The sequence below is a fragment of the Lissotriton helveticus genome, chromosome 9 (assembly GCF_964261635.1).
Source record: "Lissotriton helveticus chromosome 9, aLisHel1.1, whole genome shotgun sequence".
Lineage (NCBI taxonomy): Eukaryota > Metazoa > Chordata > Amphibia > Caudata > Salamandridae > Lissotriton > Lissotriton helveticus.
Window position 1 is genome coordinate 1,138,293,685 of NC_136070.1, and position 26,238 is coordinate 1,138,319,922.

At 48.0% G+C, this 26,238-nt stretch overlaps 1 protein-coding gene across 1 annotated transcript in view; it reads left to right on the plus strand.

The window, feature by feature from the left end:
• DNAH12 (dynein axonemal heavy chain 12) overlaps positions 1–26,238 on the plus strand; it is a 1,534,490-nt gene that overhangs the window by 482,602 nt on the left and 1,025,650 nt on the right. The window contains exons 20-21 of the mRNA XM_078661571.1: positions 596–790; positions 19,812–19,933. Coding sequence (XP_078517697.1) covers positions 596–790; positions 19,812–19,933 — 317 coding nt within the window. The remainder of the gene's footprint in view (positions 1–595; positions 791–19,811; positions 19,934–26,238) is intronic.

Sequence of the window (26,238 nt, forward strand, 5' to 3'; positions counted from 1 at the left end):
AAAATAAAACACCAAGGTATCAGGGATTTATAAACCTGAACCAATCAAAACAAAAGTCATGTGAATAAGTCCAACCTAGGTAAATATATGTTTATATATTAAAGGTGGTCTAAACCTAGGTTGTGTTATAGGCCCAAACACTCAAGTTATATAATACGTTTCTGACAGTGGCATTTTTAAAGTTGGAATAATAAATCTGACTTTGCAATTAAAGAAGATTGATCATTACAAGTCTGTAGGTACCAAACATGACAGATCTACTTAGTCTCCATTAGGAACGACAGCTTCTTAAACGTAATAAGGAATCCCCAATATTAGCCTATGAGAGGGGTAGACTTCACAGTAGCAAAACACAAATTGCTCGGTAATGTGGCGAGTGCAAGGTAAGTGGTTTATATATTTTGTACTTTTATTTTCCCTATTCCATCATCTGTCGACTCCCCCCCCCTGCCCAATCCCGCCCGCCTCACCGCTCTTACCTCAACGGGCCGCTCCTGATAGTGAACCATTACTGTTCTAAACATTATTTTCACTGTTTCCAGGAATCCTAGTGTTTAAAAATATTGTTTGTAACTTTTATAATATTTTCTGTTAGGCCTGGGAAGACCGACTGATGCTAATTCAAGAAACCATTGATGAATGGCTAAAAGTTCAAGCTCAGTGGCTATACCTGGAGCCCATATTTTGTTCAGAGGACATCATGCAACAAATGCCGGAAGAAGGACGTCTCTTCAACACTGTAGACCGAAATTGGAGGGAGGTCATGAAGCACTGTGCTAGGGACCCAAGGGTAATATTTTAATGACTATTAGAATTTACAGGATATAATCCAGCCAAATATGAAAATAAATGTGATCATGCTCACTGTTTGTACAAGGTTTGTGCAAGCACTGGAGAATGTGTCTGGCACAAGAGTGCAGACACTCATTCAGTCTAGGGGTTAACTAGATCAAAATGACGGTTACGTCACAGTACCTTTTTAAAATGTTATTTCATGTATACAAATACACAAGTCTCTAAATACGATGGCAGTACACTCAGCTATATATGACTCCAGAACACAATTCACATAAACGTGTTATCCTGATCAGATCAGTGCAGAATAGAAGTAACATGGAAGTCGACTTCAAAACATTTCAAGGAAAACAACTTAATTGCCCCTACCATAGCATATTACATGCTGAATCGTGGTATATTGTGGTCATTCAAACAATAGTTCTCAATAGCTCACCCATATTTGGTGGTTAAGGAGCTCAAACATTTGATTCCCTTCCAACCTCGTGTACCAGGCTAAAGTGGTGATCTCCCTGCCAACAGCGACAAACATGGACCCCACTTGACAAACCCTTTAACCTTCATAGGAGCAACCGCGCCAGCAGTTGCTCTATAATCTTTAGTGGTCCATGCCATGGAGTTGGGGATCTTAAATATGCTGGTGGCCTTCCATTATGGAAATGGGGGCCATATCCTCAGCTGACATTAAATGTGGCCCATAGCCATTATCTTTGTGGATGACACATTGTTTTGCAGATTGCAAAAGTCCTGCCAAAATGCCATGTGCAAAAAATATTGTTTCTTTGGTTCAGAGAGGTTCTCTGCTTCAAAGTGTCCTGTGTCATCTCATGGAACAGCAGTATCTTGTGTCCTTCACACTGGAGATCTTCCTAAGCCCCAGCTTCTGGGATTATCCATGTTTGTCTTGTAGTTCAGTGCTGTAGAAAGTCTGTCCAGTGCTGGGTTCTGGGATTTTGGAGGCTTGGAAGAGGTGCCCATTCTGATCCTGTGGCATTTGTTCACACAGATTAGATTGTTATCTCTGATGCAGTCCAGTGCCTCCATTATTCGCATGCCATGAATATGGTTGGCTTTGTCCCTATATCTGCTCTATGAAGCTCAGCACTCACATTTGGTTCTGTCTCACAGTGGTTCCTCAGGTTTCTGTTCTCTGAGTGAGGGTTTTATTGTGGTTCATTAGTAATCGTGTTTTTCTGTCAATGTTGCTAACTATGGGGGACTCAACCCTGCTATATTTCCACCGCTCTACTATGCACTCAAAAGTGGACATTATTTCATTATGCTTATCAAATTTCCCCACAAGCTTGAATAAAGATGCAAACCAGGCTGCACAATTCCTATGCAGTGATGCCTTTGGCATATTAAAAATGCCCTCAATACCTTGAGGTGGAAAAAATTCTGCTTCATCACTCTTCTCTCGTCCCTTGCACATCAAGGATGACATCTTCCAGACTATGACAAACACCCCACGCCTTTATGTGCTTGGCTCTGCTCTGGCATCATGAAGGTCAATAAGGCCAAACTAACACTCACCTTGATGAGCAGATGGTGCCAATCATCTCCCCCACCTCAGACTAAGAGACTAAGCACAGTGACTGAATAGTTGCCTTTAAAATTGTTTGGATTGGTGGAGGAACTCCTGAGGCATCCTGGTTCTGCACGAACTTCGGAAGACTGTGGCTATTTTTCCAGATAGCTCCCACGCCTCCCTTTTTTTTTTTCTTTTCAAAACTCTCTTGTACATCCTACAAAACTATTTTAAAAAGCTCAACAATATGATTTTTTCTCTCTTTTGATGGGCGGCAAAGTGTGTTTAATTAGTCGGTCAAAATGATGCCTGTCACTGCGGGATGTATGGTCTTTCCCTGATATTAATCATTATTATGTTGCTACAGCAGTTTTACATATAAGGAAATTGGTTTATCCAAATGAGGTCGATAATTGTAATATTTAAGTGGTTAATACAACGATAGCATGCCCTTTATGGACTTACATGCAAATCTAGAAATCTTAAAACGTATGTGCGGTTCCAGTTTCAGATATACAATGATTTGACTGCAATCTATGGTCAGCTGTGTAGGAAACTGAATGTTGATCTCACATTAGAACTGTTCCTCTTTGGTATAATCCTCTGTGTCACTCCTATATTTTAATAGAGATTTACTTAGCATGGAAAGCAATGACTACGGTAGCTGCATATCAGTTTAAGGATGACATTGCGTTTGTGTCCCTAGATTACAAATATATTAGAAGTGCGAGTGATTTGATTCTGAGGCCAATTGCCTGAGTGCAGGGTAAGGCCTACGGCCACCCTGGCCCAGTGCCAACTGGGCAAAGTTGAAGGCTTTTTGGATTGGATTCAGGAGGCACTAGGGTTGGGCACTGGGCATAATGGAACACAGGGAATAACGTGTACCTGATTCCAGATCTAACTGTGCATGGTTAAAAGCGTGTACAGCAGTTTCTTGTTTTGTTGGGGAGCCAAAGTGTTCCATTAAAAATATGCATTATAGGCCAGGATTAGGCATATTTGCAGTAGGGTGGAGGCAGCAAATCGTTCTATATATAAATTGCAGGTATGTTGTTGCACTAGATTATTTGTTCACACTGCTCTGTAATTTGAAATTATTTGGTAATGGTCACGGATTAGTTCATTGTGGTAGATGTTCCTCTACCTCTGATGGTGTCATTTCTAAAACTTTTGTGCGATTTGTAAAAAATGTACATGAGATGTTGGCTAACATTAAGTAGTATAGAAACCATCGAATCAGCCATCAAGTGCATGAAGCCAGCTGTTCCTCCATATTGTCAAATTGCAGACAAATTATCTTTTAAACCTGAACGTTTTGCTTGGAGATACAGTTAAACCTGTCATGGGTGTGAGAAATCAGCTGGCTGAGAATGTGCTGAAGAGTTATTTGTGCAGGTCGTTGATTAACAAGTCTCCAGGGAAATCGTTTGATGATGAACATATGATCGCAGGGTAGAAGTGATGGTAGGTTTTAATGTGGTAGTGTTATGATTTTAAAATTGTATTTTGGGCCCTTGGCCCAGTAACATCAACCCTATTGATCTTCCTGTGAGGTTGCTATGGGTATTACTATGAATTGATGATTTTTTTCAACTAATACATATAGGCCTGATTGTTATAACAGCTATATGTTAGATGTGCTGACTCCACATCTACCTCCAGGTTAGTAAATTATCCAGGGAAATCTTTTCCATGAAGGGGTACCCAGACAGCTAAAGGATTTTACTTTGTTTGTGTAAAATGTAGGTATTTAGGAAAAGTTTAATATCAGAGAAAGTATGTATTGTCATTAATTTCCTAGGAAATAATTACATTGTGTGAATGAATAGCGATATTCTAGATATATTAAAGAAAAGAGATATAAGTAGTAAATACTCCACCTTTACCCATAACATATCTGTGGTATGGTGCTTTCTGTAAAACCACTGTCTACTCACCTGATATCTGCAATTGACTGTTTTATTTAGGATTTTAGGAGGGCCCGTCAAGCAATTAAACATCTGAAATTACCATTAGTGAAATCGGGGCTAGAAGAAGCAAATAATTTGCATGTTTGTCAGCTATGCAGCATTAAGTCAGTTCTGGAGAGCAATTGCTAAAAAGCTACGTGAGTCATCACACTGATTTGCTATTAACTGCATATACAGTTATGTTCTGCATGGATGAAAATGCATAACATCACAATGGTGGGCTCTGTTTTCTACCTTCAAAATCAAAATAGAGGGTCCCTGAGAAAAACATTTTATGGAGAAGATTCAAGGGAAGGATACTGTAACAACAAACAGAACAACAAACTTCTCCAATGTACCCTCATAAAAGAGCAATACTTCTACAATACTAGAAATCAAATACAGAAGGAGGGACATTCGAGCCGAGCAGAGCAACGGGGAGGTCTCATGCTGTCTGCAGCAAGCCTGGACCATGGTACGACGCTTTGCGCAACTCCGCTTTGGCTCATTGGAGCCCTTCCCCTTGTCTCTAGCCGCTGGTACATTTGTTGACTGCAATAAAGTTGGTACATTTGTTGACCGCAATAAGGTATACTTTATTTCATTTTGCATGTGGGACAGAATGGCACTAAGTAAGACATGTGCATTTGACTGTCCCCCCAGGAGTAGTTTACTTAGTTTTTTTCTTCACGGTCCTGAAAAATTGCTTAGATTTCTCCCAACTTTGGGGCCTATTAGGATGGCGGACGGAAACGTGGTCCATCCGCCATGGTCGTGGCAAAAATACTCCCGACCGCGGATAATCCGCGGTTGCGATTATGATATTTCTGTCAACAAACACCGACCGCGGCGGACGGATCACATCAAACACCGACCGCGGCGGACGGATCACATCAAACACCGTCCGCGGCGGACAGATCACACCAAAGACCGCCGTAAGCGGACGGTACCACAGAAACACCCTCCGCCGCGGACAAATTGACCGCGGAAACAGGCCCAACCGCCACAATACCTGCGGATGGACCGGCCGCACGATTAGGATAACGCCGCCATACCAACGGAACTCACCACCTCCCTCGACCGCCGCGGAAACAATGCTTCGACAAACGGAGCATGACTGCGGAAGGACCAAACGGACAGCATCCCTGCCGTTAAACCGATTCTAAAATGGCGGACGGAAGTAAATAGAAAACACACTAAACAGGACACACACCCACCTGAAACACCCACCCCCAACAACTACACGCCCCAATGACCCCCCCCTCCCCAAGCACAAACAAAAGCACCCAAGTCACCACACCCACAGAACACCTGACTGGCAACAACCATTGGGACACAACAACCACACAGAGTATAAATTAAATCCCTCCCATTACCACAATCCTTTGCATCACAGCATAGCTGCAAGAAAGAGGCATATTAGCGCAAACAGCAGACACACACAAACACACATACAAACATACAACATGCACACCAACACACCAACCACACAAACCCCCACAACACCATCCCTACATACCACGCACCTGCACACCCCACCCCACCCCACCAACACCTTGCACATCACACACCATGGCACCCAAGAAAAACCCCAAGTTCACAGACAGTGAGTTGAAGGTCATGGTGGATGAAATCATCCGTGTCGAACCACATCTGTTCGGTACCCTAGTCCAGCAGACCACCTTGGCAACCAAAACCAACATGTGGGACAGGATAGTGACCAGAGTGAATGCGTCAGGGACCGTGCCACGCACCAAACACGAGATCCAGAGGCGGTGGCACAACCTCAAGGCAAGGGTGAAAGGCATCAGGGCCAAGAACCACCTGCGGGCACAACACACTGGTGGCGGCACTCCCCCGAAGCCTATACCACTTGCCGAATGGGAGGAGACGGTGCTGGGCATACTGCACACTGAGAGCCTGGAAGGAATAGAAGAGGGACTTGAGGCTGGTAAGTATAAACCAATGAGCACTATCACACTGTCATGGTCTGCCTTGCACAACTGCCAACACACATCTCCCAGGCTCCAATCCATGCATGTGGACCACACAGTCACCCAAATGTGAAGTCCTGCCCTCAAATGCACCCACCATGAACAACCACTAATGTTGCCTCCTACGTTCACAGGCTTGCATTTTGTCAAAGCAGCCAACACGACAACTCCCAACAGGCCCCCATGTCTACAGGGAGGGTGGTGGTGGGTGGGTGGGTTGAGAGACCAGCACTATAACTCCCAACAGGCCCCCATGTCTACAGGGAGGGTGGTGGTGGGTGGGTGGGGTGAGAGACCAGCACTACAACTCCCAACAGGCCCCCATGTCTACAGGGAGGGTGGTGGTGGGTGGGTGGGTGGAGGGGTGAGAGACCAGCACTACAACTCCCAACAGGCCCCCATGTCTCATCCCAGAGCAAGATGGAGTCCGCCCACCATTTGCTGAGCAGTGCATCTCCGCCTTCAAACCTACAGGTAGTGAGCCATCTTCACAGGGGCACCATCCAATAGCAGGACCAGACCACACATATCCAAGTATCGTCTCCCCACCTCCACACCACCATAATGCCCAGTACTGTCTACCACACCAACATGATGACACCAACAACCATGTCCTGATTCCATAGTCATATGTAATGTAACGACAGCAATACTATCATGTCCACAGCATTGATTTTGAAAGTCTTGTCCCTCAGGTGATCGCAACTTGACAGGCGAAACCAGCACCGCCAGCACCAGTCATCCCCCTCACAGCCAGGACTCTCTGGTGAAGATCCCATCGACACCTCGGGTGCAGAGGATGATGCTGGCCCAAGCACACTCCCAGGGCCATCAGCCTCCCAGGACATCCCTGCCTCCACCACCTTGGCCAGTGTTACAACACCAACACCTGCCATTGTGAGCTGTGCAGCTACCACCACCACCACCACCACCACCACCACCACTCCTGCCTGTGCCACCCTGCCTGACCCATCGTCCGATGATGGGCCATCAACATCTCAGGCTAGCAGGGAGAGTGGACGGGGGAGGACACAGTGTGGCTCAAATGGTTAGAGCGGCAGACCTTGATGCAGAGCTCAGGCCCTGACCAGGGTTCGATTCCCGCCTCGGCGGGTCTCGGGCTCAAAAATTCCTCTGACCTGATATTCTCGCCTCAGCGCCTATTCTAATCATGGGTCCCACGCTGCAATTCTGGGCAATAGCTTGCTTAATTTCCACAACGGCCCCCAACAGCGCTGGGGATGCCTGGTTTCACCATGGGGGTGTCCAGGAGTGGACACTTCACAAGGAAAGCCAGGAAGGGTTCCTCAGCGGTATGAGTACAAGCGCCGGGAGACCCTTGTTGGGTAGCTGTGCGCTATACAAGTACAAAAACATTTACATTTAACATTTGACACAGGTGAGGCCACAGCTCACAAACAGGAGTGCAGGTGGTAGGCGAGGTCGGGAACGAGACCCACCCCATCCTGGGACCGAGACCCTGGAGGCCATCGCCAGAGTCCATGCCTCCTATGAGCGGTCGCAGGCACAGGGGGATCGGGCACACCAAGACTCGCTACAGAACTGCCAGCTGTTGCGGTCCATTGACACCCGCATGGGCCAAATTGTTGACCTCATGGGGCAGCAAATTGCTCTTTGGAGGGAGTGGTTATCCCACGCCGCACCACCTCCCCCTCCCCCAAGTGCCCAGCGGGACAGGCCACCAACATCACCGCCACCATCCCCTGAGGACACTGACAGGGAGGTCGTCCCTGAACAACCTGCCCCCACAGCTGTCTCCGCTCCGTCTCCAAGACGGAGGGGCCGTCCGAGGCTGGATCCAGCTGAGAACAGTGGCAATGCACCATCCACCTGCCCGAAGAGAGGCCGCCACTGACTTCACCCTTCCTTGAGCCTGCCATGCACTCTGCGAACTATCTTGCCCCACAATGCCAAGCATTGGCACACGTCTTTTGGACTAGGTGTACATCACACAATGTGGTGTTCCCACAGTGTTTTCATCTGCCATGACCTTCAACTCTCACCTCCCCCAACACCTATTTGTAAATATGCACTAACATCAATCCACAACCTGTAAATTAACACCACGTAAACACTCACTTCTGTGTGACCTCCATGTTTTAATCACATGTTTGTCTTATTAGTTGTCATTACCAGGTGCAGGGATCAATGTTCTTGAGAATCGTGCCTCTGTAGGAGTGACCTAGGGATAATGAGAGACAACAAGCACTGGTCAGGAAACTGAATCACACCCATCACACTACACCCTACTGCAACATCCCACATACCACACTCATCACTAATTAAGTGGATCACAGGACATACATCAGGGAACATTGCATGTACACCATCTCACACACCCATTAGCGAACAGAACATACCAGAACAGGCAGCATTCACACACCACATCCACACATCACCAGCAAACATACATCACACATTAACCAGCAGCACAAGAGGTAGTTACTCACATTCAAGGAAAGTAGCGAGCAATGAGCTGACGCCTCTGGTCCACACCTTCTTCCTCCCCACTATCCTCATCAGTGGACATGGATGGGATGGGAGGCGGAGCAACCTGTTGGTCTGCAGGGTCCATGATCAGTTCAATATTATTGCGCAAGGCCAGGTTGTGGAGCATGCAGCAGGCGATCACTATTTTGCAAACTTTGCCTGGTGAGTATGGCAGTGCCCCTCCGGTTTTATCCAGGCAGCGAAACCTAAACTTCAGCAGTCCAAAAGTACGTTCAATCACCCGACGTGTCCTCCCATGGGCCTCATTATAACGCATTTCACCAGGGGTAGTAGGATTCCGTATGGGGCTCAGCAGCCACGGGCGGTTTGGGTACGCAGAGTCGCCTAGGTGGGAGGATAACAGACACATACATCATTACCAGGATTGGTGGGAACAGCATGGCACACATACAACACAGTAGTCCTCACAGCACACTCACCTACAAGCCACGCACGTTCTTGACACAGTTTGCCATCAGTTGGGGGACAATGCTGCTCCACAGGATGTGGGAGTCATGTGCCGACCCGGGAAATCTGGCACACACAGAGGAGATGATGTTGTCAGCCAGGCACACCACTTGCACGTTGATCGAATGGTAGTGCTTCCGATTGCGATAGACGGATTCACATGCCTGGGGTGGAATGAGACCAATATGTGTGCCATCAATGGAACCCACTACGTGTGGGATCGGGCCCAGGGCATAGAAGTCACCTTTCACTGCAGCCAGCTCTGCCGGACGTGGAAAATGGATGTAATCATCCTTGTAATGCATCATGGCATCCAGCACATCCCGCAGTACCATGCTGAACATGGATTGTGACATCCCCCCGGCATGACCAACTGTGTACTGGAAAGTGCCAGTTGCGAAGAAGTGAAGTGCCTCCATCACCTTTGCTGTGGGTGTAATAGCTCCTGGATATGTCCTGCGTGGCTGCAGATGAGGTGCCAATTGGGCTACAGCTCCTGCAATCTCCGTTGGTCAAGCCGGAATTTGCGGATCACCTCCTCGTCAACCATGTCCTCCAGCACAGTGTATGGCCGATGCACATTTGGAGCCCTCCTGTGTGGGAGTAGATGGAAGCAGATGTCAATTGACCAACACCGCACAGCTGTGCCACACTATCAGATCTTGACCAACAGAATACAAATAATACATGTTGCAGACACTGATTGTATGTGTGACGTGAACGAAATATGAGGTACTACAGCTAACTACACATACAATGTTCACCCACAAACAACATCCTGTGTGCAAACATGTCCAATGTAACGTGCACACATGTTGAAAGAACAGCCAACATCACATGACTGAGGGCCCAAGTGTGGACAAGCGTCCCCACAGACACACATGGACGTGCACACACAACACGAACATGGAACATACCCTCCTTGTCTTCATGCACCCATGACCCCACCTACATGGCTGGGCATCCTCACATGACATGCATGGGCATACAACAGGCGACACACATACGCATACACAGAATACATGTATACCCCCATCATTGCTACTTGCACACACAAACCACACACTCACAACAGCTTCTGCATGTGGGTACACAGCCTTGATGTACTGTGTAGATGTGTACAAATAGAAACGTGTGACCTCAAAAGCGAGACGTCAACACATAACCATGCACATCTGACGCAACTTGGGTGCACATCACTGGCCTTTGTTAACCACTGGCAAGGTCAATAGTATGACCACACATGCAACAAATGGACATGAATGACACACGTGGACACGGGCCATTGACTTGACATAATGATTCTTTATGCATTCCGGACATGTCCTGACACACATGTACAAACATGAACATTACATGTGTGTGGAGACATGCAGTGTGTGTACACATGCCATCCGGGTACACCTTCTCCCAACACAGACAATGATCCTTGATACTGCAATTGTGCATAACATATGCTGCATGGTCAAGGACCGTCACGGTCACACCCCACCAAACGCATGTGCGCACTACCGCGACGGTGCATGTTTTGAAAATCATCACTCACTGGCATCGCAATGGCGGAGCACGCATTCCGCAGGTGCGGGGCAGGCTAACACATACATTTGAATGTGCAAGTGGAAATGGCAGTTGTTACCCCCCTTACAGTCACATTGCAGCACCCACCGCAGACCGCCGGCCCTGGCCGGTCACCCACTGCCGGGTGCTGGCGGTGTGTGAGCGCCCTGTGCATTGATGTCACCCTGGCATGGATGGCCCTGGCCGGTCACCCACCGCCGGCCCTGGCCGGTCACCCACTGCCAGCACCCAGCGGTGGGTGACACTACCAGGGCCATCCATGCCAGGGTGACATCAATGCACAGGGCGCTCACACACCGCCAGCACCCGCGGTGGATGACCGGCCAGGGCCATCCATGCCAGGGTGACATCAATGCACAGGGCGCTCACACACCGCCAGCACCCGGCGGTGGGTGACCGGCCAGGGCCATCCATGCCAGGGTGACATCAATGCACAGGGCGGTCACCCACCGCCAGCCCTGGCCGGTCACCCACCGCCGGGTGCTGGCGGTGTGTGAGCGCCCTGTGCATTGAGGTCACCCTGGCATGGATGGCCCTGGCCGGTCACCCGCTACCAGCACCCGGTGGTGGGTGACCGGCCATGGCTGGTGGTGGGTGACCGGCCATGGCCGGCGGTGGGTGACCGGCCAGGGCCGGCGTTGGGTGACCGGCCAGGGCCATCCATGCCAGGGTGACATCAATGCACAGGGTGGTCACCCACCGCCAGCACCCGGCGTTGGGTGACCGGCCAGGGCTGGCGTTGGGTGACCGACCAGGGCCGGCGGTGGGTAACCGGCCAGGGCCGGAGGTGGGTGACCGGCCAGGGCCGGCGGTGGGTGACCGGCCAGGGCCATCCATGCCAGGGTGACATCAATGCACAGGGCGGATACCCACCGCCAGCACCCGGCGGTGGGTGACCGGCCAGGGCCATCCATGCCAGGGTGACATCAATGCACAGGGCGGTCACCCACCGCCAGCACCCGGTGGTGGGTGACCGGCCAGGGCCGGCGGTGGGTGACCGGCCATGGCCAGCGGTGGGTGACCCCCCAGGGCCGGCGGTCTGCAGTGGTTGCTGCAATGTGACTGTAAGGGGGGGCACCAACTGCCATTTCCACTTGCATATTCAAATGTATGTGTTGGCCTGCCCCGCCCCCGCGGAATGCGTGCTCCACCATAGCGACGCCAGTGAGTGATTAATTTCAAATTATGCACCATCGCGGTAGCGCGCACATGCGGTTGCCGGTGTGTGACCGTGACGGTCCGTGCACATGTAGCCAATGGAAACAGGTAACGCGGGGCGCGTAAGCGCATTCAAAAATAGCGGGAGCCGTGCACCGCCACACCAGGGCCAGTCATTGGCTTATTTTGAATGAGGCATCCCGGGAAAACCAATTGATGCAGACGTGTGCCACTGATGTGAGCTCAGGGCCCTATAAATGTGTGAATTTCAGCAGCACACATTCACTGCTTCCAGCCACTGCTGCCTGCGACCATCACCTTGCCCTGCTGCTGCTGAGCTATCCAACAACTGCTGCCTACACCCATCACCTCGACTTGCTGCTGCTGAGCTATTCAACAACTGCTGCCTGCACCCATCACCTCGACTTGCTGCTGCTGAGCTATCCAACAACTGCTGCCTGCACCCATCACCTCGACCTGTTGCTGCTGAGCTATCCAACAACTGCCTAGACCTTGCCATGTCGAGAGTGCGAGAGATCCGGTCTCGTCCCTTCACCACAGCGGAGCTAGATGTCCTTGTGGACGGTGTGCTCCGCCAATATGAACGGCTCTACGGTGCCCCCCGGACAGGTGGTAAGTGCAGTGGGGGACTTGTTGGTGTGCATGAGGTGGTCACTGACTCCTGGCTTCTGCACGCTTGGCGGTGTGCTGTGGGACCTTCACATGTGTTGTACTGTGCATGGCTGCTGAAATATACCTGTTGCTACTATGTTTGTGAATGTCCAACTGTCCACTGACGTTCCCCTCTTGTCTCCCATCATGGTAGGTCAAGCTGCACCTTCGCAAGGCCGTGTGGAGGACCATAGCACGTGATGTACGGGCAGTGGGGGTGTGCAATAGACGACACACACACATTGCCACAAGCGCTGGGACGACATATCCAGGCTCAGCAAGAATGTGGCGGAGATGACATTGGGGCTGATTCCAAGATCAAGCCAGCTTGCACGACGCACCATGACCCCTCTAATGCACCGTATCATAGCTGTGACGCATCCTGACCTGTCCGCCCGGCTGAGAGGGGATCAACAGCAAACTAGCGGTAAGCAGACTGTATGTGTCTGTGACTTGTGAGTGCATGCATGTATTGGTGCTCAGACACAGTAGTGACATCCGTGGTGCGTATGTTTTGCTGCAATTGCATGTTGGTGCCATTAGCGGAGTGAGCGTAGCATCCATGTCCGCCAGGTGGACATACCAGTTGCTTTGTAGTGCATTGTCCCAGGACATGCCGTTGAGGTCTGGGGTCCCATGGCATCACATGTGTGGTGGTCTGCATGCACTTGCCCTGTTTGTTTGATGTACATGTTTCACAGGCACCCCCGGTTCTTTGACATGAGGATGTCTGGCAGGGGTGGTTCGTGTGCAGGATGGGTGCTACATGTTAGTCGACTGTGAGGAAAGTTGTGATTTTGTAACCTTCAGTACGTGAGTGTGGCACTTAGGTAAACCTCTTTTCTCTCTCTTTCAGATTTGTCCGAGGGCACTGACCCACAGACGACTGAAATGAGTGGTGGCAATGCATCTGGATCCGAGATCACACACACGCAGACTGAGACTGAAGAGAGCAGCCCCGGAGAGGGGGACAGAACTGTCCCTGAGGACTCACATGTGGAGACACCATCGTCCTCATCTTCAGACAGTGGTGGTGAGTCGGCACTGGTGGTAGACACAGGGAGTGGGCAATCAACACCTTCAGTCGGTACACAGCACACAGGGCCCACACTGCCACCAACTGCAACAAGTACTGCTCGTGCTCGTCAGAGTAGGGGGAGCAGAGTTGCCTTCGGTGCAGGCACCGCTGCCCCTGCCCCTGTGACACAAAGTGCACTTTGTGCTGAGGCGGTTGATCTGCTGCGACAGCTGTGTGTAGGGCAGACCAACATGATCAATGCATTCCAAGACCACGATAGGAAGTTGGGGCAGGTGGTAGCATTCATGGAGGGGATGCATGGCGATGTTGTTGGTCTCCACAGAACAGTTCAGTCATTAGCAAACACAGTGTGTGCAGCCATTCTACAGTCGCATGGACAAGGTTCTACTTCAATTCCCCCATCCACACCACTTGATGTCTCAGGGGAGAGTGACATTTCAGACCAGGCGTCATTTTCTGGGTGTTGCACTAGAAGCAGCCACAGGCAGCAAGGCAGGGCACGGAGGGCACAGACACCATCCCCTAGGGCAAGGAAATCTTTCACCGAGCACGACATCAGCTACCCTGGAGTTGACACACAGGATCCTCAAGGGGTGTTGGGGTACAGAGATTCACATGTAACACAGGCATCCCCCTTAAAAGGTACTCCCAAGGCCAGGGACACTCCCAAGGATAAGGACACTACAAAGGAAAGGGCACCTCCCAAAGCCAAGGACACTCACAAGGACACTACAAAGGAAAGGGCACCTCCCAAGGCCAGGGACACTCCCAAGGACAAGGACACTACAAAGGAAAGGGCACCTCCCAAGGCCAGGGACACTCCCAAGGACAAGGACACTATAAAGGAAAGGGCACCTCCCAAGGCCAGGGACACTCCCAAGGACAAGGACACTACAAAGGAAAGGGCACCTCCCAAGGCCAGGGACACTCCCAAGGACAAGGACACTACAAAGGAAAGGGCACCTCTCAAGGCCAGGGACACTCCCAGGGACAAGGACACCTCAAAGGAAAGGGCACCTCCCAGGGCCAAGGGTTCTCCCATGGACACAAGCTCCATCAAGGACAGGCACATATCACCCCTGCCTGCCCTGAGGCTGATGTTGGTGAAGGAACGTAAAACACATGCGTCAGCGGTGGAGTCCCCCATACCTCTACTCCCATCCACACCCCGCAGAAGCAGAGGAAGGAGTACACTGTTGTTACATCCCCCATTACACATGATGCAGAGGGCAGAAGGCAGGGCCACAGCAAACGTCAAGCAGGGTCCAGCACATCCCCAGAGAGCAGACCCCGACCAGCACATGATCCACCTTTGATGGGATTTGTTTCTGATGAGGCCACACCACTTACCAGTCCAGTCATGTCCAGGCACCTCCCCTACATATCCCAAAGAAACGGAGACACACACCAGTGACACCTGACCACCCCAATGTCGCTCCAGTACAGCTGACCCCAGCTCCCAGAGCCACCCTGCCTCCTGGCCCATACAGCCCTGTGGCTCATCATTTCAGTGGTCCTAGTGGGTCAGCTGCAGTTCACTCTCATGTGTCAGATAGTGGCACTGTGTCTGTTGTTCGCTGTCATGCCTCATGTAGTAGCACTGTGTCAGTTGTGACCTCTCCTGTTTCAGGTACTGGCACTGTGTGTGTCCGCCACTCTCATGTCTCAGATGCTGGTATGGTATTTGTTGGTCACTGTACAGGGACGTGTCCTGGCAGTGTGTCTGGGTCTATGGCTCATGTGTCAGTCAGTAGATCTGTGGCTGTGTCTCACACTCCTGTTTCTTGTGCTGGCAGTGTGTCTGGGTCTATGGCTCATGTGTCAGTCACTAGATCTGTGGCTTTGTCTCACACTCCTGTTTCTGGTGCTGGCAGTGTGTCTGGGTCTATGGCTCATGTGTCAGTCACTAGAGCTGTGGCTGTGTCTCACACTCCTGTATCTGGTGCTGGGAGTGTGTCTGGGTCTATGGCTCATGTGTCAGTCACTACATCTGTGACTGTGTCTCACACAACTGTTTCTGGTGCTGGCAGTGTGTCTGGGTCTATGGCTCATGTGTCAGTCACTGGAGCTGTGGTTGTGTCTCACACTCCTGTTTCTGGTGCTGGCAGTGTGTCCGAGGCGACTAGGTCAAGCAGTCCACCAGATTCTGTGCTGTGAGGTGTAACTCCCATCACTCACATGTCATTTTACTTGGTGTCTAGATTGTCCATTGTAACCACCCTTGCATTATTAATGTCCATGGGACGGGGCGCTTGACCTACGTACTTGTGTTGCCTCTGATCTACCTGCTCTGTTATGGACACTGCCCTGTTGCTGTTCTGATACTGCATTGTGCCCTCTCATGTGCTGCCTCTGATGTACCTGTGCCTTGCCATGGACTGTTCATGCACTTAGCCCCTCTCATGTGCTGCCTCTGATGTACCTGTGCTTGCCATGGACTGTTGATGCACTTAGCCCCTCTCATGTGCTGCCTCTGATGTACCTGCTCTGTTATGGACACTGCCCTGTTGATGTTCTGATACTGCATTGTGCCCTCTCATGTGCTGCCTCTGATGTACCTGCTCTGTTATGGACACTGCCCTGTTGCTGTTCTGATACTGCATTGTGCCCTCTCATGTTTTGCCTCTGATGTACCTGTGCCTTGCCATGGACTGTTGATGCACTTAGCCCCTCTCATGTGCTGCCTCTGATGTACCTGTGCCTTGCCATGGACTGTTGATGCACTTAGCCCCTCTCATGTGCTGCCTCTGATGTACCTGCTCTGTTATGGACACTGCCCTGTTGCTGTTCTGATACTGCATTGTGCCCTCTCATGTGCTGCCTCTGATGTACCTGTGCCTTGCCATGGACTGTTGATGCAGTTAGCCCCTCTCATGTGCTGCCTCTGATGTACCTGCTCTGTTATGGACACTGCCCTGTTGCTGTTCTGATACTGCATTGTGCCCTCTCATGTGCTGCCTCTGATGTACCTGTGCCTTGCCATGGACTGTTGATGCACTTAGCCCCTCTCATGTGCTGCCTCTGATGTACCTGCTCTGTTATGAACACTGCCCTGTTGCTGTTCTGATACTGCATTGTGCCCTCTTATATGCTGCCTCTGATGTACCTGTGCCTTGCCATGGACTGTTGATGCACTTAGCCCCTCTCATGTGCTGCCTCTGATGTACCTGTGCCTTGCCATGGACTGTTGATGCACTTAGCCCCTCTCCTGTGCTGCCTCTGATGTACCTGCTCTGTTATGGACACTGCCCTGATGCTGTTCTGATACTGCATTGTGCCCTCTCATATGCAGCCTCTGATGTACCTGTGCCTTGCCATGGACTGTTGATGCACTTAGCCCCTCTCATGTGCTGCCTCTGATGTACCTGCTCTGTTATGGACACTGCCCTGTTGCTGTTCTGATACTGCATTGTGCCCTCTCATGTGCTGCCTCTGATGTACCGGTGCCTTGCCATGGACTGTTGATGCACTTAGCCCCTCTCATTTGCTGCCTCTGATGTACCTGCTCTGTTATGGACACTGCCCTGTTGCTGTTCTGATACTGCATTTTGCCCTCTCATGTGCTGCCTCTGATGTACCTGTGCCTTGCCATGGACTGTTGATGCACTTAGCCCCTCTCATGTGCTGCCTCTGATGTACCTGCTCTGTTATGGACACTGCCCTATTGCTGTTCTGATACTGCATTGTGCACTCTCATGTGCTGCCTCTGATGTACCTGCTCTGTTATGGACACTGCCCTGTTGCTGTTCTGATACTGCATTGTGCCCTCTCATGTGCTGCTTCAGATGTTCCTGCTCTGTTCTACCCAGTGCCCATGCTCTTAGCTACTCTAGGATTATACCCCTATTATGTGCAATAAAGCAAGTCAATCGTGTGTAGTGGTTTGTCTTTGTCATTCCTGGTTGTCTCCTTGCATTGTTGATATATTGGTGCTATCGTAAATGCTGTTTCCCCAACATGACCCTCCCCTCCCCACGCCATGGCCCCGGAAGGTACTCCCCTTCCGACAGCAATTGGTGTGTTGGCGTACCTGCGTCGTCTGCGGCGACGGTCCATGACTTGCTGGTGGTGAAGCAGGAAGACTATAGGGAATGCGTGTAGCGCTGGGTCCATGACGGCGATCTGCCTGTGGTGGGTATCTCTGCAATGTTTTGCCTCTCCGCTGTGGTGAATCCGCTGTGTTCAGGCAGGTTGTTTTTCCGCAGCGATTTGATGTGTGTTTTCCGCCATCGTGATTTAGAGGACAGTCGGAGACGTCATTCCGTACGGCGGTGTCTCTGGATTGGTTACGTCCGCCGCGGGGTCGGGTGTAGTTCCACGGCGGTGCGTGCTCTTCCGCGGCGTACGGACATTTGACAGTGCTTCCCATCCTAATATGGCGGACGGATTGGCCGCGGCTGGCGGACGGTAAAAAGGCATTTTCCGCATACTCCAGGAAGGCGGTCGGCCTTCTGGCTGCCATCGTAATCGACCCCTTTATTGGCAAGAAACATATTGACCACTATCTATACCTTGAGCTAACGTGGACCATTATATTCACCTAGGCCTACACTCGTTTTTAACATAACCTAGGATTTAACATGTTAAAACTAAATATATAGATCCATAAGAGTTATTTTTTAATTTTTAGCACTCTACTCACATATTACTCCCTCACCATCACAATCACGCTTCACAAACTGCAGCTCAACAGATCTCTGGCAAAGAGTCCTCTCGCGGGGCCTGTTGGCATTGCAGCGCCCGCCCAACAAGGAGCTACCTAATTATGAAGCATGACACCCCTCGGGGTGTGTTGAGGGCTCTTGCTCCTGAAGGAACGGATCCCTCGGACTTGATCATTCAGGACTCTACTTACCGACCTTCAATAGGAACTACACACCTTCTTGTATTCCAGTCTACAATACTAGAAAACCATAAGTCAGATCAGTTTTGTTTAATGATTTATTCATCATCAATAGAAAATGTTTTTGTCAGATACATAAAAAGATAGTAATATTTGTATTTACATTAGATACAGAGGTTTTGTGAGCTCCACAATGAAAAAAGAAAGAACAACAACAACAAAACTTACAATAACAGGTGAAGAAAAGAAACGTTCACACCCAATCATACTTCACAAAAAAGTGCATACAAAGACAAAACAAATTGAAAAAATCTCATATAATGCAGTTAAAATATTTGAACGGATTTCAAAAACATTAATATTCAATATAATGTACATAAACAGTAATGCGCCGACGTGCGTTTCGTTAATCACAATCCAATTGTAGGAGTGAAACACAACCTTCATTGGGGCGCTATCTGTGTTCAAAATTCAGTGGCACCTGCCATCTCATCTGAATTAATTTATAAAATTGAAAGTCATAAGAAGCTCACAACAACATTCAGGTACTGATTTATAAATACAAACTCAGAAGGAAAACAACTACGATGGTGGTCTCATATCCATGGACGATTTCATAGAAGCATATCATGTTAAATGCAGGGACTTGAACCAAATAAAGGTATCCAATGACCAGTGAGAATAGAGTACCTCACATGCAGTCCCAGAAATGATAAACAGTCATAGAACTTGTTCTCAAAAGAGAGATCAAAGTATTGAAGATGGGGGACCACCCCCTGTATTTCTGAATTAAGCAGGCTAGGACCAGTATCTGGGTCTTAAAACGTGTATAAGGATCAATCGGGCATGGAATGCAGTCACGGTCCATCCTGGTCAGTCCTTCTTCAGCGAGTCTTCAAAACTTTGATCTCTCTTTTGAGAACAAGTTCTATGCCAATATTCCTTCCCCCGTTAAATTTTGGCAGGCTTGACCTACTGAAATTTAATGAAGGTTGAGGTCTTTAATGCATCCAATAATTTTTGGATGCGTTACATATCTAACAACTCATAATTCTAACCTGTATGTATACAGGGCTTTTCGCATGGATCAGACAATACCGACAAATTTGTAATCAAGGCTGAATTCTCGAATATATAAATACCCAGCTATTCCTTGAAAGCCAGGAGTAGAACCCAGATAGTTTAGATATAAAAGCCAAACTGCCTCTCCAACAATCATAGTCTGTTCTTCTTTACAAGCTACATCTTGTTTTTTTATTTTGTGTTTTCACAGGTACTTGCTGCAACCTCTTTGACTGGTTTATTAGAGAAGCTTCAAGATTCTAATTCACTCCTGGAAAGAATAATGAAAGGGCTCAATGCTTACCTTGAGAAGAAGCGGCTCTTTTTTCCTCGGTAAGTATTTGGGGAGTGTGCCAGCATAATGGGAGTACTGAATAGGCATGATCAGAATTATAGTTAATATTGCTCCCTTTTGGGCTCTAAAATAGCGTTATTCGTTTTAAAAGCAGAATTTCAGAATTCATGCATGGGCATTGATTCACCAAATACCAGGGTAGAAAAGGTGGTATCGCCTACCCTCGGACCCCCAATGCCTATAGGTGGTTTGACAGCTTTTTCCAAATGAAAGGGCAAAAGGTGGAAGCTATGGGACGAAAACAGGGGCCTCAGAGCCCTGTTTTCTTTCTCCCCCTGCCTTCATGAGCCCTGAGACCAGGGGTATCTAGGACAATGCAAGGAGTAGCAAAGCACAAGCCAGATATTGAACCTGCTACTCCTGGCAGCCCCTTAACAACATCCTCAAATTCATGCCTCTTGTTATTTTCTCAAATAGGTGTCTATATTCACTAATATTAGACCAGGGTTTACTTTTCTGTAAAGTTATAGTGTGTTTGTTTATGGATTGTCAACTATTTTTTGTCTACGTATGATTAAATGGGTGGCAGTCTAGCATAACCACTCTATCAAATTTTAGTTTGTATGTTTTTGATAACTTTGTAATCAAATACTAGTATTCAGATAAGACAACACTGTCCATTATTATAATCCAAATTGGGTTAATTCCTCTACAAATAACAAATAAGCAATGTCCTAGAATTATGACTTGATTGTTAAATGTGGGTGAAATTGCTTTCTGCCATCAAGAACCAACAATAATATAGTTAACTTGGTTATGGGAATGATTAGTTTACTGGTTTACAGGGATGATTAGTTAACTGGGTTAAGGAGAGCATGATATATTAAATCGGATCACTATCCTTGGCTCCAGAGATTGTGTTGTGCATTGATTGAACTGCAAGAACTAAGGTTAGAAGCTCAGCTGTCCAAAGAGATGCACACTAGGTTGCTGTGTGTGATTTAGTGATCTTAAATCATTCACTGCAGGGAGTTTTGGAAATGTTTACCCTATTTTCGAATCATAGTGAACCTTATAGATGGTCATAAGCATAGAATATTCCTTCCATTTTGCGGGGATCCTGGAACACTTCTTTAACATAATAGAAAACATATTTTTCAGAGGCAGACACTTCAAGGTAAGTCATTTCTTGACATTAGGTAGATAGCCATTAAATGGATGAACGCCCAACTATCCGGATATAAGTATTGACTGCGAGATATGTCTGAATGGGTAGTGGCTGTTGAGGTCAGGATGAAACATGTAAGATGGGACGAACAATAGGACGATGACCTGATAGCATGGAGACAGATGCTTAAAGACCTGCGTGGGTATGAGAATGTTATCGGATGTTCGAAGTGGGAACGCATGATGAGCAGTAGATGTGTACAACATATATATTGAGTCCATTGATCGCTAAAGGCAACCCAAAACAAAGTTAAAGCATTATGTTGAGTGAAATGTCAAATGTAAAGTAAGACACTGACAATGTCACATCTATGTAATCACCTAAGGAACTGATTTTGTTTATAACCTTGCTTGAGCTGCATGGGGGAGTGGGAAGAGTTGGGAACATGTTTATGCTGTCAAGGATTCACCTTAATACTTCTTGTAAGATGTATTGCGATAACGACCCTTGATGATACTGAATAATCAATAAAAAATATTTGAAAAAGAAAACAATCAAACCTGCTGATAAAGGCATAGGGATTGTTTTGAAAACCCCAACTAAGAGCGCGCCAGGAGGTGCATTTGCAGAGTTGTGGAGAAAGGGGACATGGCCTGTGACACCATTCAGCAATTCCACTGTGTGGGGCTTACTGGAGGGAACAGGCAGGCTAGTTGGCCTCTAAGGAGCCCCAGCAGTGAAGGGGACTTCAGCCCCCAACCAGGAGCGCACCAGGAGGGGCGCTTGCAGACTGGTGGATAAAGAGGGCGTGGCTAGCTATCAGAACTCAGCAATCCTGCTGTGTAGGACTTACTGGAGGTAAAAGGAGGGGTAGTTGGCCCACTACCCCTCCGGTTACCTCGAATAGGTCCAACACAGCAGGATTGCTGAGAAGTTGTCAGAGGCCATGCCCCCTTTCTCCCCCACTCTGTAAATGTGCTTCCCGGTCCACTACTAGTTGGGGGATAAGTCCCCTTGGCTCCAGATGGACCTTGGGGGCCAAGAAGTCCTCCTGGTACTTCCTGTAAGCCCTACGCAGTGGAATTCTTGAGAGCTGGTCGGAGGCCTAGCCCCATTTCTCCACCACTCTGCAAAAGCGACTGCTAGTTAAAAAACCTTTGAAATTAACACAAAAAAAGGTTACAGGGATATTATAGTTAGGAATTAGCATTTAAAAAATCTTAGAAATTCACTGAAAAAACCATTGGCTTCAGGGATATTATAGTTTGGTATTAGCATTTAAAAAACGTAGAAGTTCCCATAAAAAAACAAAGGTTACAGGAACGTTATAGTTAGGCTGACATTTGGCTTGTGCAAAACCTGTGAAATTCAGCCGTTATAGTTAGCTGAGCTAATTATAACTTGCGCACCCCAATTCACTGCTGATGATGCCACATATTCTCATGACATGGTCAGTGACATCACTGATGACATCACTGATGACAAATCAAATTACATCACTGATGACATCATTCACATAACCTCTGATGCACCTACTCACACCCTAATATGACCTTTCATACACTCACTCCAAAATTCACACTGCCATTCACGAAACCATAAACACACCAATACCAGGTATTACATAACCACTCACTGATTAATAGGTCTACACACACATCCACTCACTCACCCATACAGCCACTCATACACGCAGTCACTCACCAATACAGCCACTGATATATGCACTCATACACCCGTACAGAGACTCACACACAATCACATTGCCATATAATCACCTATACAGTTATACACATACCACCTCACTCATTTATACAAATACTAGCACATACTTATTCTCTTATACAATCACTGACACAAGAACACACTCATCCATTCAGCCACTCTCACAATCACTCACTCTCACATACAGTAACTTACATACTCCAACACGCACATATACTGACTTTCCCATATGCAGTTACTCACCCATATACCACTGAGACATACATTCACTCACTGACACAGCCATACGAACACTCATTCACCCATATGGCCCCTCGCAGATGCACTGATGAACCCTTACACCCAGATATTCACCCACTCACACATCTATGCAGGGAGTCACCCACCCTTACAGACACTCAAGCACCCATACAGGTACTCAGACAACCAATCAATATCCCATATAGAGACTCATGTAGCTACTCACCAACCCATGCAGCCACTTACACACCAACTGACCGACTGATACAGACATTCAAACAGATTAGTCACTCACCCATACATTCACTGAGACAGGTATAATCATTCATTTATACAGTCAGTCACGCACCCACTGAATCATCCATACAGACATCTATAATATATATATATATATCCTTTTACAAACGGCGTTCCTCAATGAGCACTCAGGAAAAGAACCACTGCTCACGTTTCTCAGTCCAAAATATAAGGTTTATTGCACCATAAACCCAACGTGACGCGTTTCGCACTCCACAGAGCGCTTGATCACACACATTGTCGGGAGAGATTCACAAATTTAACCACATCGTAATAATGATAGAAAGAGGACTATACACATCGTGTTTGTGCGCCCTCTTAAACTGGTATTGGTTTACTGTTATTCAAGTCTATGTATAATAAATATACCTAAGCCACAATAAGCATCTTAATTCATAATGCATTATGAAATAAGATGCTTAGGCAAAATATCAACAATCTAAACAACAATTGTCCCTTTATTATTGTGTGTCTTTTAATATGTTCTGCTCAGATGAGAAAGCACAAATAATCATGGCGCTCTTGATCGCGTAATATTTGTTAACGTTGACATAAAGGAGGAATTGGAAGGTATTGCCTAGTGTCTGGCCCCTGCCACAAACGAGCACTCATCTGCAATACATGACATGTCTAATCAGATTCAAACTCTGGAGGCCAGAATCGAAGATCAGGAGAGCAGGGTACAACACAATAATATTAGCGTTGGCCACCCCGATAGCATTGAAGGGGATTCAAGTGATCTTCCTTGAGGGTTAGTTGCAGGAAATATCACCCCAGACAACTTTTCCAAGTTCTATGCTTTGGGGCAAGCTCATAGAGTATCCGCTTGACTCGCCACACTGGGCGCACCACCATGTCTGTTGTGGCTCAACTCCAATTTCGTAACAGAGATTATATATTGTGCCAGACCTGGACAACAGGTTACTTCCAGTTGGATAATGCGAGAGTCTCTATTTTCCTGAATTTCACAGCAGCTGTCCAAAAACGCAGAGCTTTGTTTTGTACCGTCACAAGGAGGCTACAGGAACTTGCTGTCCCTTATGCATTGCTCTTCTCTGACAAACTCAGTGTTCAGCAGGATGGGAAGTGGCTCTTTTTGACACTCTGACAGTGGTGTTGGACTGACTTGACATCTATGACACTTTGGGATGGTTTGGCCACCGGGGAGACCTCCCTGCACTATTGTGACGCAATCTGCATCACTCCAGGAGACGACGAACCACAAGGCCATCTCAGCAACAGGTCCAAGCAGGCAGAGACCAGGTTCTGACTGCAGCTGCACTGATGGGCTGCACCAGGGGGTCTAAGGATGTACCGGTTCCTTAAGCAGAGACACTGGATTTGGAATGGACAGCGTTCCAGCTCTGATTCCTGCACCCTCCTGCCTCAGGTCACCCCTCAATCGGTGGATGATATTGTCTAACAGCAACATTTCTGTCTGAGCTTTTTACTTAGATGGGATGATCGGAGCTGTTGGGGCTGCGGGAGGGAGTATCTAACTCCCGCCTCCGTGATATGCTGTTGCTCCTTCTACTTCCTAACTTTCTTTTGGCCCCAGGGCAGGGTGCGAGGGACTGAGAACTGAGTATGGATTCTAGATGGTTGTCTCTCCTCTCCCTAATCTCGAGTGATGATCGTTTCTGGTATCACTGGGGAAGCGTTTACGCTATGGTCCGTTCCTGTTTGGATGGAGCGCTGTGGCACGACTGTCCTGCTGGGTGCAGTTAGGGTATGCTCTTGTTAATTTACTCCCAATATGGGAAAAATCTTTTTGTTCTGTGTTTAGTTCACACTATCGCGACTTGCCTATTGTTATACTAGCAGCCTCTGTTGGTGTGGGCGATGCGCGATGGGTGATAATACAGGGTGCGGCCTCCCAATAAAACTCAATTACATAGCTAACAACGTTTCCACTGATCAACTGGATTGTCTGGGGCCTTAATCCCCCCTCCAAAGAGACACAATGTTCAAATTTATCTGAAAACAACTGAAAATCCAAATAGCCTTTCTTCTGGAGACACACTTGACGAAAGAAGAGGGACTGGTCTTACTAAAACGCTGGAGGTGAAAGATCTGTGCTACAACTAGTTCCGCATTTGGAAGGGGCGAAGTGGTATGTATCCTTCCCTGGACATTATTATTCCTACCACAAGTCAAGATTACAGATCCTGAGGGTTGTTAGGTACTGCTGGTGGGGAAAATAGAAGGCAAGGACATAGCATTAGCAATTGTTTATATTCCAAATACAGGCCAACCAGCCTTTCTAGCTACCCTGAATCCTCTCATCACCTGAATACACCATTACTCAATATTATTTCGAGGTGACTTCGAACTGTGTAGCTGATCTTGCCTTAAATAGATCACATCCCCCACTGCTTGCATACCTGGCCCATAAAATGGCCCAATTATTTTGCAAATGGGTTGCTGAATGGGGGTTTATTGAGGCTTGGAGGTCCTATAACCCTGAGGGCCATGTCTATTCCTATGATTCAGTCACACACCAGTTGTCGGTTTGTCTGCATACTTTATTATAATCCACTAGTATCCATGCAAGGATCTGGGTGATTGACTACTTAGAGAAAACATACTCTGTACATAACCCGTTGCTATTATTCCTTGCCTGGAGAATGACCAGACCCTGCAAACTGAACTGGACGGGCAGTATTGCAACCCTTGACAACCCAACATTCAAAGCAGTTCTAGGGGACACAGTCTGTAATTACTTCAGGATAAAAATGCTGGTAGGGCCTCCTTTCCACTGGTGGACTGGGAAGCATTTCAATCGGTGATGTGTGGTCACTGCATCTAAACCACGGTGAGGACCTGTGCCCACCTCCATACTGAGTTTGTAACTCAGATGCACCTCTTAACAAGCCTGAAACTACCTACTGAGGGTGCCTCAGCACCCTGGGA